Genomic DNA, 13771 nt, shown 5'->3' on the forward strand with positions numbered 1-13771 from the left:
AAATCAATAATCAAATTTTAACCGAGAGGTTCTTGAAGACCAAAAGAACTGCACTAGCAAGCATGCGAAACAACGTAGGACTATGTGTCTTAAGTTCCTCCTTCTTTGCCTTTCCTCTACTCTACTGCGAGACAAGATTTAAACACAAAAGCTTTCTAGAGGATACCATCTTGTTCAATAAGCGGCAGGTACTCAGCCTGCATCTTACCAACGTGGCCGATTTTCCATCTTGGAGAAGCTACGATGCTGCCACCAACCCAGAAAAACTCTTCAGCCAGACGGGCCACTGAGAACTTATTCTGAAGCAAGGGAGATTTTGAGGCATCCATGTCTGAGACAAATGGCAGCTTCAGAACTGAACACAAGCACTGCAGGCCTTAGTAGAGATCAGGATTCTGTAGCACACATTTCAATGTAAAAATGTTATCCAAAAAATAAAAAAAAAAGCGATAATCGGAGATTTCTAAAAATCCAGTGGTACTTTTCGGGTTGTTACAGAGCCATTTCACTGTAAATTTAGGCTCCTCCCCTGTCCAGATATAGAATATTAAATTCCCAACAAAATCCTTTTTATTCTGTGTGATGCACTGATATGTCTATTTTTGAAGCCTGGGTGGGTTTCGGTTCAGCATTTTAAAGGTGACGGACGATGGACACGGCCAGGGCCGTGAGGCAAGATGGCACGGGCAGGAATCCATTGCTGGACAGAAAGGCCTCCTGATTCTACTGTTTTTCCTACCAGCTGCTAAGCATCCACCAAGACATTCTATCCATTTACAGCTGTTGGCTTCTCCACGCTGCTTCCTCCTCCCGACAGCAATTCCTGCACAGAGGTACCCCTTTTATATACTTGATTATTAACAAAGTTGCAAGTCCCACTCTTGCTGAGGGCACTAATTGCTCCTCAAAACCAACCAACAATATCCATTGCAGCAAATCAGTGCAAAGTTAGCAGTACAATCCATTGCCTCTCTGCCCTCCTGAGCCACCCTTGCCTTTCTCTGTGAACCGTTCCAGGTGCTCAACGCTCTTCGGTCTCTTCCCAGGTCCAAAGGAATAAAAATCAATCACATTTTCTTCTTGTACAGCTCTTCAAAACATCATTGTACCAGTCTCCATCTTTTCTCAGAAGGTTCTCCTCAGTATTTTAACATATATGCCTGCTAAAAGAAAGAACACTTCTCTCCAGGCAGTAAAAGCTAGATACAATGCAAACACAGCAACACATGTTTGCTTGAAATCCTAAATCCATCATGCGCACTAATCCTAAAGCCGCGGTTCTGCCCTATCCAGTCAAGGGATTTGGGTGACACGTTACGGCTGAAGGAAAACAAAGAAGGTTCAAAACCCAGTAAAACGGTGCTTCCTCCTTCGCCTCTGCCAGCAGCCTCTTCCCCCTCACAACACAGCGAGGAACGTCTCTGCAACGACACGAGCCCCGAAGACACCTGCTTAGGGCACCGGCCGCTCCACTGCACCCAACACCCTGCGCAGGAACCAGGACAGGGAGGCGCTGGAAACCCGCAGAGATAAACGGTGAGGATTCATTTCTAAAGAGCATCAAGTCACTACCTCGTTCTATTTGAAATGCATCCATTACACTCTAAACACAGAAATCTGTCATTTATGTTATCACAACCTCTTAATGTACATTAAGTTTTAAGTACAATGTACAATTGCTCCTGCCATCTGTGATCTGCACAAGGAGCCTAATACGCTTCTAGCTTGATGGGCTAAGCACGAATTGCACGTTTAAAAACACATTCATTAAGTGCTTCCTACTCCTCCTTTCACAGTTTGAAAAAGCTTTAGAGTAGTTAACTCCACAGATGATTCACTCTCAATTAGAAGTTGCTTATTTCACCACTTATGGCCAGAGTCCTTCCATTCCATCACACAACCCCTCTCCCAGAGTTTAACCACAGATTAATTCCAAATTAAAAACAACGTGGGTCTGCACTGAGGGTCAACAGTGGCACTAATGGCACTAATGACACTCCTGTCACAGGCTGCTCTCTATTCAAACACTCCAGCAACAGCCTCCCATTCTCCTAAGGCATCTCTCGAGAGCGATTTAGAGATGACTGCAAAGTAATTGACATCAGAGGAGCAGGAAATTCTTCTGTAAAATGCTAAGAAGCATATATCTGTACAACAGAAAACTGCTACGCAGCACGCAAGAACCCATGAAATACTGGTCTAAAGATCCTAATCCTTTTTTCAGAGGAAGATATAAAATGGTCCAGAACGAGACCCGAGAAATATGAGTGAAATTACTTGCTCTGCCCCGTGCTTCTCTGAATTTCTTAAATAAATCAGTAAACAGCTTTGTGGGTAATGTTCATGCTACAGAAATAAGATCTTACATGGGGAGAATAACATTGTACCTCACGGGGAGGAGATAGGACTAAACTTTACAGCCCTCAGTTACAAGAAGATGCAGTTAAGGTAAACTTCTGCAACAAGCCAGAAGTGTTGTGGCTGTTCAGCTCCATTTTTTCCCTTGCAGCACTGATCAGAAGGATTCCTTGCAGTTCTCCAGGTTGTACATCTAACGAAATCACAGTAGTTGGCACTGAATGTTCTAGACCTGTTTCAACATTCAAGTTAATGTCAGATTTTTAATCCAAAGACCACCCATAGAAGGTTAACTTAAATCCTTTTAGCTGGCACTATCGATCCATCCTTCACGTCTCCTAAACCGTGATCACATAAACAGAGAAAGATAAAATCTTTCAAACAGCCCCTCTGTTTACTGCTTATGCTGAATACTGGATAACAGTGTGGGAAAGCAACAGGAAATAACAAAGGGTTAAATGTGACACAATCCCCCTCCCAGCTCTTAAGCATCCTGAGCTCAGTACTTAGGATATAAGCCTATTGAACCGGGTTTCTATTCTTGCCTCACTTGACATCCTCAGAAAAATCTTGCTCACCTGACACAACACGCAGATTAAAGACTTCTTTCCACAGCGCTTTAAAAACATATTGTTCTCTGAGCGCAGCAAGGCTTTTCATGCCACAAAAAGATCTGCAAACCAACAGTGCTGGAGTCTGCAGGCTGGGCTGTGGCTTAGCTAAAAGTGGAACTCGGAACACTTGAGGAACAACGCTAGAATGTCAAAAGTCTTCCAAAAGAAGATATTTGCTTCAAGAAGAGCAGAAAAGCCAAACACCACCACAGAGAGAAAGAGGTTATTGCACAAGATATGGGAGCACAACATACATACAGTTTGAAAGATGAAAAAAGCAAACAAAGTGGAGATTCTCCTGAGACAAATAGCCTTTGAAGGAGAAAAGACAGAACTAGCAATTTTAATGCTGGAAATTTCAGTATATAGGCCAGACTCAGATCTCTCTTTTGTCCTTTGCACATCAGGATTCAAGCAAAGACAAACCAAAGCAGCAGCTCAAAGGGTAAATGAGACCCACAGCGTAGCAAGAAGCTTATCAGGGAACAGCACACAGATACAGCTGGCTCCCAGTTGAAGATACCACAGAAAACACTTCAGGTATGCTTAACAAACTGATTTTCAAAGTTCAATATGTTGATCCGCAGAGACATGAAATATTACAGACCTGACACTGTATCTGACCTGTAAATCCACACGGATTAGACTGGTAACCTCCCAGCTATACAGTCCAGTTATCCTTGTGCGAACGCACTACAGACCCAGTTTACCAGATTAACAAACTAACCTCATCACAAGAGGCCGATTCCAAAATACGCAGAAACACATGGGCAGCAATTAGTGGTACACGTATTAACTTCAATACAGGTATCGCTATTTCCCACTTCCCATCCAGGGAAATCTTGCTCCTAATGGCTGCAGAATAAATAGAAAATTATTGCCAACCCACGACACAAGCCATAAAATAAAAGGAGAAATGTCACCTGGCACACTGCCTTTTATCTGTACTGTCTCTCTCTGACTTTTATCCTCCCCCTTGCACTTTCAGCTGTAAACACCAGTCAAAAAGCCTTGGAAAAACTGCAGGAACTGCAGTTACAGCTATAATACATCTCAGACACCCCAGGCTAAGATCTTCATGTGAGGCCTGTTACTGTCTTCTGAAGGCTGAGATGTTTCTAAGGGAAATAACAAGAAATCTCATTGAAACGCACGACTAAATAGAGCTTGGAAATACATCTGAAGTGCAGTAAAGGTTCAAACCCAACATACAGAAGCATGAACGTGAACAGCAGGAACATAGAAAGTTTGACATGATCAACCAAACTCATGATGCTCGGTCACTGCTTCTAGACATGCGATTTCTGTTTCTTCCCTTTCCCCCAGAAATGCTGCTTCCTAAAGCTCTAAAGCAGCGCGATCTAGCCAAGAGAGAGCAGTTTCAGGTTCTCCTCTGCCGGAGCCACTTGCCTTTGGGTTTCCCTGGCACTCTACGTTCCCTCCTGCTCCGTGTCTGAATGCAAAGCTGCCTGTGGCACGACCTCTTCCCGAGATGAGGGATATGGGCAGTTGTTGCTGCTTGAGTGTAGACAACATTTGTTATATTTTCTATTTTTGTCAAACGACTACATACGTCTGCATTAGTTATATTAAGAATTCACTAAAACAGCCATTTTCGATGGTTTTGGTAACTTCCAAGGAAGGTAAAAATTTGGGTACATGGAGAGTCATAACAGAATCTCCTGCGCTCACTCAATTGCCCATTCACAGGCTCAGAAAGGCCAGAGCACAGGCTGGACCCCAACATCATTGCGACTGTATATAAGCTGCCTTTCCCTTAATTCTCGCATCCCCCCCGCAGCGCCGCTTGGCACAGACACAGAGCTACAGGCTCTCTGGCCATCTGGCCGGCAGGCTGAGCGCAGGGACCTGCGGCCGGGACCCCAGCCACACAGCCAGGCCATGCGCCGCCCTCTGCTCCTCACCCACCGGGCTCCAAAGCTTCGTTTTTGCACTGGCTCAGAATATACTTGAGTTCTGACTGAAATACATCCGTCTTCCATTTACATGGCCACTGATTCCAGCAGGAGAACCAGCCCTGGCTGGAACGCTGTGCGTCCCGGCGCGTCCTTCCAGTGCGGATTCCCACTGCGTGAGCCCCGAGACAGCTGCTCTAGCTGAGCAATCACAAATATTCAGATTCCCAGGGCTTTCCAAAACTGTTCAGAAAGTCGCATTATTAAAATGAACTGATCCTGAAATCCCTTGAGTTACTTCATTCACATGAAGGAATACTGGAAGGACCTGGGACCCATTAGCAACAGCAGCACTAACATCCGGACTCCTTCCATGATGCTGAGTTCTCTTGGGCTCATCTGAAAATATGATGCAATTATTTTAATTGAGAAATGGCTTTCTGTTTTGAGCCTTCGAGCAGGTTTTGCATAAAGGAAGAGTTTTCTTTAATAAACATATTAAGATTTTTGTGTCATGTTTCATCAATGCAGCTGTAGAAATATTATTAACCTTTTTCCACTTAAAACATGCACCATCTCTGAGATATTTCTATGGGTTTAACCTTCAACAACTGAAATATAATAACAATAGTCTGCTAACAAATTCTATACGAATTCTGATGCTGGTTTTGGAAAGGAAATTCAATTTCCAAGATATCTTTAGTAAAAAGGATTTAAAAACTACTTGAACTTCTTTTCTTGCAAAGCTGTAATCATGAAGTTTTGGTGACTGGAGAAAATCATCAGCATAAAATAAAGATTTTAAGACTACAAATGTTGCCCTAAGGTCACCTTGTTTCCAGCTTCTGAAATGTAAAGAAAATGTCACCATACACTTAATTGAGGTAAGATCTTAAACTCTTTACATTTAAAGATCTTTCAGCACTTTACCATCTGTTCAGTGACATGGGTCATAAACATGGAAAGGGAGATTAAGGCAGGTTGGGAGGGAAGGAATCCATCGGTATTATTGAACTCCTCCCATGAAAACACCGCTAAGAACTCACAAATCCAAGGCAGAACTGGTACAAGAAAACAAGGCAGACTGAAAGAGATTCAGAGAAGACATCTGCTCCTGTCATGCATCACCATGAACTGATTTTAACTCAAACTTTGCTTTCATATTTGGGGTGAATTTTAATATATTCTGCCTGTAAAAGATGCAGAACTCTTCTAGACTTTCCTTTCATGTCATATACATTTAAAAAATATGACAATTTTGGTTAATTACAAGAGAATAAAGAAAAAATTCCTTTAATTTGTTCTGCAGTGTTCATTTCCCCTGTGCACTTGATTCTCCCACATCTAGATAAATGTTAAAAGGAAAACGTTATCCTACATCCATGAAAACCTGTGCAGAATTTTCCAATCAAATTATTTATACAAAACCTAAAAAGATATTTGCTTGATAATTCAGCTGAGGAATACAGCTGAGAACATCAGTTCATGCTAAGGACCACAGAAGCTCTTTTCAGAGGCATTACTTTGTGCAGGCTCCCTCCTCAGTTCCACTAATGGGATGCTGCATGACAGACTGGAGAGTTTCAGTCACCTTAACAAAACCAAGAATCCATTCTAGTGTAAAAGGGTGATGATTCCGAATGAGCAGCATTTCACTGCATCTTATTTCTACTGGACTTCTTATCTTTTACTCTGTATTATAAATAATACCCAATTTACTCACATCAAAGAAGACGCCGCCACAGGAAGAAATGCATTAAAACTACAGACCAGATAATCTGTTCAGAATCACTGCTCTTCCCACCGTGTCTGAACACATCAGGAAAACAGACAAAATTTGCTCTTTGGATTAGAACAAAAATTTCTGACAAGAAAAGAGGATGCACAGAGCCCAATTTTCTCCATCAAATCACTATACGTTCACTAACAAGCACGAGGAAGAAGCAAGCGTCGTTTAATAGCCTTAGACTCACGGTCATTCCTCTGCACCCTACTTTTTTGGCAACAAGCAGGTAGAATTGCATAAGGAAAGCAGAATATGCATTGCAGTAAATTTCAGATCCCTATTCCGAAGCAGGGAGGCACTTTATGTCATCGTTTCTGCTTGAGAAAAGGGGATTTGCTAAGTACTTCCACTGACGCAAGGTGAGAACCGAGCTTCGGAAACATTTTTCAATTACTGTTTACAAGTACAATTGACTGCACAAGGTGCAAGTCAATAAGAAATCAAGCCTGAAGTGTTTTCTGACGACAAAAATAAGCTTCTCTCCCCCACTGATCTGCCTTTTGCATAATAGATGCTTGATGCTCATTGCTCCTCTCACTCCACTGCACTCCCGCAAAGGCAGCTGGATATATGAGCTGCTTCAACTGAGTTCTGCTCAAGTTTTTATTCTCTGACCTGACTATAACTAACCTAAACCTCCTGATAAATCAATGAAAGCAAAGCGGCTCCTCCCCATCACACCATTTGTTTTCAAGGTGCCTCCAGCAGCTGGGTTGGAATGACACCGTCTGGCAGAAAGGCGGAGGGGCTGAGCGTCCCTCGGGCTCAGCACTGACTGCAGACGCGGATGAGCCTCAGCAACGGCTCCGGGGATGATTCTCCAGGGAGATCCTCAAGCAAGAGCCTCTCTCTCTCATACCTGTTTTCAGAAGTTAGAAGCTGAGCCTTGCTGTAGGAAGTCAGAAAGACTTTGGGAGACAAAATGCCTGCTCCACTGTACCTTCCTCGAGGACCTTGACTGTTCAAAGTACAAATGAATCCACAAGGGTACATCAGATTTCAGCAAAAAAAAAAAAACTAGATGAGGAATCCCATGGGCAAGGCTGCTGGAAGGTAAAGGGGCCCAAGATAGCTGGTCAGTGTTCAGGGACTGTTCCTACCGGGCACAAGATCAGAGCATCCCAACACATAGGAAGGCAACGAAGGGAGCCAGGAGACCTGCGTGGTTAAACAGGGAACTGCTGGGTATGCTCAAGTGGAAGAGGAGAGTTTCTAGACCATGGAAGGAGGGGCTGGCCACTTGGGGAGAATATGAGGCTGTTGTCAGACGATGTAGGGAGGCAACTAGGAAAGCTAAGGCCTCCTTAGAATTAAACCTGGCGAGAGGGATCAAGGACAACAGGAAGAGCTTTTTCCAATACGTGGCAGATAAAACTAACAGCAGAGGCAATGTAGGCCCACTGGTGAACGAGGTGGGTGCCCTGGTGACAGAAGATACAGAGAAGGCAGAGTTACTAAATGCCTCCTTTGTCTCTGTCCACTCCGCTGGAGGATGTCGTGAGGAGCCCCGTAGCGCTGAGGCCCCAGAGGCAGGCAGGACAATGGAGGAGGTCCCTTCCAACCCCTGACGTTCTGGGATTCTGGGAGTACTCGGGCTGTCCCATCACGACATTTTCAAAGCAAAAACATTTTGGTTTTCAGTCCTGAGACACTTCTGTTAGAAAATGCAATCAATACAAGTATGTTAAATGAAAATGTTTCAATCAAACTGTACCATTTCAATCTATCAAATCCAAAACTTGGGGATTTACAGCATATGAAGATTTAAGAAAAACACCTCCTTTCCTTGCAACAAGAAAGAAATTTGCTCGTAGTTTGTCACCATTCTCTCTAGCATCTTCTTAACTGAAACCCTGCATGCTTCCAGATCTCTGGATTCTATGTCGGCAATATGGCACAGGTAAATAGACCCTTATGCCAAGTTTTAAAATATGCTTTAAGTTTTTTGCTCTTTAAATAAATATTGACAAAGCCTAAATACATCTCGTCATTTCTGCTTCATTCTTAACAAATCTCAATAGAAAATATTGGTTGATGTTCTCCTAGTCACCTGATGCAGACTGAGACTCATCTACCAACCTTATTTGCATAGTTCTCCTAATCATTAAATCTGTCCCAGACTAGAAGTATTCTTGGATTTGATATTGTTCTTGTTAATAATGAATATCCTTACCAGAACTTACAGAAAAAGCAATGGCCATTTCTACTTATAATAGAAGAATTTTCTACCTGATGTTAAAATCTCTATAGTGAGACTCCTCCAAGGCAATTTGCTATAATTTTCACATTCACATCCTTCTTCAGTTACTGGAGCAGTATTTGCTGCAGTATTACTGGCTCCACAGGTACAGCCACACCTGTCTGCAGCAGCTTCTCGTTTGCTGAATGAACACCAATTGCTTTAGCTTACTTTTAGTACACTAATAATAAAGACACAGAGGAGCCAAAATGAGAGTTAATAGACACCAGGTTTGGTTTCAACACCTAAACACCAAGTTAGATCCAAGCATTTTTCCACTTTGGTAAGGTTTTAATCTAGATATTATTTTTTCAGCCAATGTTACAAAAGAAAAGTGAACTTTATGAACGTGTCCTTCAACAGATATGGCAAGATATTCACGAACATTAAGTATCCTGCTCGTTGAGAATACAGGGAGCCAGGGTTCCTGCTCTGCCTTCCCAAAGGCATGAAAGTGCTCAAGCAGCAGCCGGTGCACACTGAGCAGCTTTCCTGAACACACAAGTATACTTCTTTACTTGTTGCATAACTATTGTCAAACCACATGTCTGAAAGGCACAAAATACAACATGCTAGAGACAAGCAACTATGCATTTGATTCAATTAAAATATATCACAGGTAAGGGTTTCTCTCTCTGGGCTTTTACCAAATAAATTGACAAGAATATAAAGCTTTTAGAAAAAATAAAAACTGGGTTTTTGAGAATTGGTCATGAATTAATACAATGTCTTAAGCCATAAGTACAGGAGGTGTGACCTCCAAGTTCAGATTGCAGAAAACTGCCCCATAGCTGTACCAGCTCGAGGCAGCTGAGAGAGGGCTGAGCCAGTCCGGCTGTAACTGCACGGGGACGCGTTCCCCCCCAAATGATTCTGTGCACCCTTCTTGTTTGAGGGGCATAAAGAAACTGTATCGAACTAGAAGCAAACCACAGATTTAAACGAATTAAAACAATACAGCTGACTCACAACAGCATGGGAGTCTTTTCTCTCTTCTAATGTGGGTAGCAGATCATCTACGGTTAAAAATAGAAAACCTTTCCTTATGGTGACAGCCTAGCTCCTTAAATGAGCAGAAAAAGGACATGAACATACCTGGTGCACTCTTTGCACTCCCCATGCAGGAAGAAGAAGCTATGAGACATGCACCTATTATCTAAGGTTTGGTGGTAAGAGGAGGCAAAGGTATGGTACAGCAAAGGCTGCCTTCAACTTCTATATTTTATACGTTTTATGCTGCGTTTTCAGCATTTAAGTTTGAATAACAGAAAACAAGTATTCAAGCAAACTCGGTAAACTATACTTTTCTTTACAGTGAAACTAATTACCCTCCAAAAGGTGGTTAAAATAAAATTTCCCCTTACCTTTATCTGGGCTGAGGCATTTGATGGTGCTTGCATCATCCATATTCCAGTGAGAGAATCAAGTGAACAAAACGCCAGAGGAAGCAGCAAAGACCAAATGTACATCACTGATATTTCAGGAGACTCTTTCGAATAATAAGAAAAATAACACTGCGCGTTGGTCTTTAATGTAGCACCAGAAGGCTCCTAAGGATGCTCGCTGCTCCTGCTCTGAGCCAGCTCATTTTTGATTCCCTGTGTAGTAGTAGATCAGGCGCTGCTGACAGGTAGAAACCCGCACAGAGCTCAATGAATGTTACCAGCCTTTCACTGCAACTCAAGTGTTCAGCCACCTGGGACAATCGCTTATTAACTCTTTGTTTCCCCACTCTCAGATAAATCTATGGATTTATTTTGCTTCACTCCTTCAAAAAAGAACTGGAGGAAAAACTTGTGGATGCTAGGAAATAAACTCACTTTCAATTCCTCTGGGATGTACTTCATTCAGTAGGCATCAAGCATCAATAGGGTGCCACTTCATTTCAGAAGGAAGACAAAGTATTTTTGATTTTAATGCCTCCCCTGTGTCGCAGAGCATCCTGCGTATTGTCAGAGTGTCCTCCCATACTTGCTTAACTTGAGAAAGTCTACAGTTACTGATAAAAATAGCTGTTCTCTTTGGACTTCTGTCTCATTTCTTTTCTTGGCAAAGACCATATATTTCCCTCCTTTTTAACTTGCAAGGAAATATAAATGCAGAATTAACAGAAAATAGCCAGCACACAATGCACGTTATTGTTTGCTGTGTCCCAAAACACAACACACAAGAAGGCAGATGCAGATTCCTGAGTTCTGCCTGAATTCTGCAGAATTCCAGTATCTTTATATGATGGTGCTGCCTAAAATTTCGAAGCAGGAACAGTTCCTGCCTGTCCTACATACCACTGAAATACAAAGGATAAGACAATTTGTGCCTTTGAGAAACCTGAAATCTAAATAAGCAGGATTAATAAATGAATGGAAAAAAAAATTCTCTCAGTGAGAAAAGGCAAACGGCTGCATGGGGGCAGGGTAAGAAGGTCCACAGCGTCCTGCTCGCAGTCCCCGGCGTTTCTGCTCTAGAACCCTCAGGCATTCTCCCCGCACGATTCAGCGGCGCCGCCGCTCTCCATCCCCAGCGCAGCCAGCAGAGTCAGCCCCACGTGCTGTTCTCCTTGTAACACCTCACTGCAATCCTGACCTACTTAAGCGTGTACGTGAGGTGCTGTGTAACACTTACAATTACCTTTCTCCCACCCCATTCAGTCTTTCCAGACTAGAAACGTTGAGTCTCATTCATAGTTCCCAGTTGTTACAGCTGGATTTTCCTCATGTTTTCATTCTTCTTTGCATTTTAAGCATCAGAAAGCATCCCTGTGAGATCAAGATCTTTGCAATACCTGACACAAAACCCCTTCAATTTTCATTTAGGCACGAATCCCATTGTTCTTACCGTCTAAGGAGTGATTTCAGAATTTGGCTCAATTCTATTTTCAGCAAAGCATTATCCTATTTGCTTACTTGCTTTCAACATTAGTGATGTCTCCTGAGATATCATCTCCTGAGCAACCCAGTGCAGGAGCACTTGAGGAGCACTTATTCCAGGAGCCTCCTGGGACATCATGTATTTACACCACATTACATTTGGGTTATTCCTACTGCATCCACGGCATTTGCTTTTCAGGGCAAACACTGCGGCTGCTCTACCGCGCCGTGCAATCTCAGGCTGACATAACGGACACGGCAGTGGCAACGGCAGAAGGCACAAAGATCCTGCATTCCTCAGGATGATTTTTTACATATAAAGAAATTATAAGATGCATAATAGGTTGAGATCGGGCAGTCATTATCCTTCAAGCTTTTGAAAGATATTATAATTTCATATAGAGTCTGCTTGACTACTGATACACCACTTACTCAAGCATAATCAAGGACAATTCTCTACACAGAAAGCAACATAGTTTTCATGTGCCAGTAAATGAATTGCTATTAAAAGACTCCAGTCCTCACCAAAAGCAAGTTACAAACTAGAGTATTTTCAGAGTAAAATACACGCAGCAGCTGTATATATTCTGAATGCACACAGCAAATCCTCACAGGATCCAGTATTCCTTCAGTGTTTTCCATCCAATTTAGACTTGCATGTCTCATTTAAATAAATTAACCTACCAGGTAGAACACATTTATGAAGGACATAGCATCGTCCTGTGCACATGAGGGAAGCTGGGTTTCAATAACAACAGATGTGACTGCCCGGCACAGGGGAGGAGCATTACCACTTCTGGGGCCAAAATAAGGCAACAGGGAAATGAGCACAACAGCGTCAGACTGGAGTTACGACAAAGTGGAGAATGGAACAGCCACAATACCAGGAGCATTCCAAGTTACTTATCAAAGTAGAATACTTTGCTCTCATTGAAGCCATCAAACTCCACAGCAGATAGCTCCATATCGCACAGTTCATGGCATCGCTTCAAGACCTTCTACAAATCAACTTCAACACACGTGGGTGTCTGTTCTTAAGTTTTTGTTCCCATAGTTACCAGTGTACTTTAGCACAGGAGAGAACAGCAGGTGGCTAGACAGAGAACAAAATCACCATTCTTTTAACACAGGAAGAGTTGGGAAGTTTCAAATTAAGGTTTTATTGCCAAACGTTTACAGACAGCTCCCAAGACTTGCACAATCAGATCAGCAAACTCTAGGATCCTTCCATTCTTTTATTATTCAGCGGACAGTAAATTCAACAACATCCAGTAAAACGATAAGTTTCCAGTTTTGCACCTGACGATGCCATGCGGTTGCACAATTAAGAGCAGAAATACTGTTTCCTCTTTTTTTGTAATTTGAAATACTCCCCAGGTCCCCTTGATACCTTTGCATGTGCTTTCTGCAGAAAAAAAATGTAAATAAGCCCAAGCACACTGTGCCAAGACAGATTTCTCGCAATACAATTATCTTTGTGGGATAAAAAACAGAAAAATAAACACCAACAGTCTGTTCAACCAAAATAACAATTTACTTGAAGTTTCCTATCAAAACTGTCACAGCTTGCGAGGTAATACCTTTTCCATTTTCAGCTAAAATAGAGGATAAAATGTACTGACATTTTTCTGGCATTGATGTGCTGCAAATAACAAGATGCTTTGCATTAATATGTTTTGTCACTTTTTGTATAATAAGATGCTGTGGTACTGTGTGCTGTCCATTACCTTTCACTGTTGAGGTAGATGAACAAACCAACATCATTCATGTACCCAGCGCCTACAGGCTCACTTACCCTCGCTATGTGTATGGATCTCCTCAATCCCACTTCACAAGGTCACAAGCAGCTTTTACATTTAACATTAGGTCACTAGTAAAATCCTGGATTATTGACCAGCTTCACTAACGATACGGTCGCAGTGAGCATTCAGCAGGACCTCACTGCTGGGCTGTCAGTGGCAAGCGGGCAGGAATATGGAACACAAAGCACG

The 13771-nt window shown here is 42.5% G+C and overlaps 1 protein-coding gene across 1 annotated transcript in view; it reads right to left on the bottom strand.

Moving 5' to 3' along the window:
• Positions 1–11094, bottom strand: part of PLCH2 (phospholipase C eta 2) — a 36354-nt gene extending 25260 nt beyond the window's left edge. The window contains exon 1 of the mRNA XM_065037366.1: positions 10278–11094. Coding sequence (XP_064893438.1) covers positions 10278–10320 — 43 coding nt within the window. The 5' untranslated portion in view covers positions 10321–11094. The remainder of the gene's footprint in view (positions 1–10277) is intronic.
• Between the last annotated feature and the right edge of the window lie 2677 nt (positions 11095–13771).

This window comes from Columba livia, chromosome 21, assembly GCF_036013475.1.
Source record: "Columba livia isolate bColLiv1 breed racing homer chromosome 21, bColLiv1.pat.W.v2, whole genome shotgun sequence".
In the NCBI taxonomy this organism is placed as follows: domain Eukaryota; kingdom Metazoa; phylum Chordata; class Aves; order Columbiformes; family Columbidae; genus Columba; species Columba livia.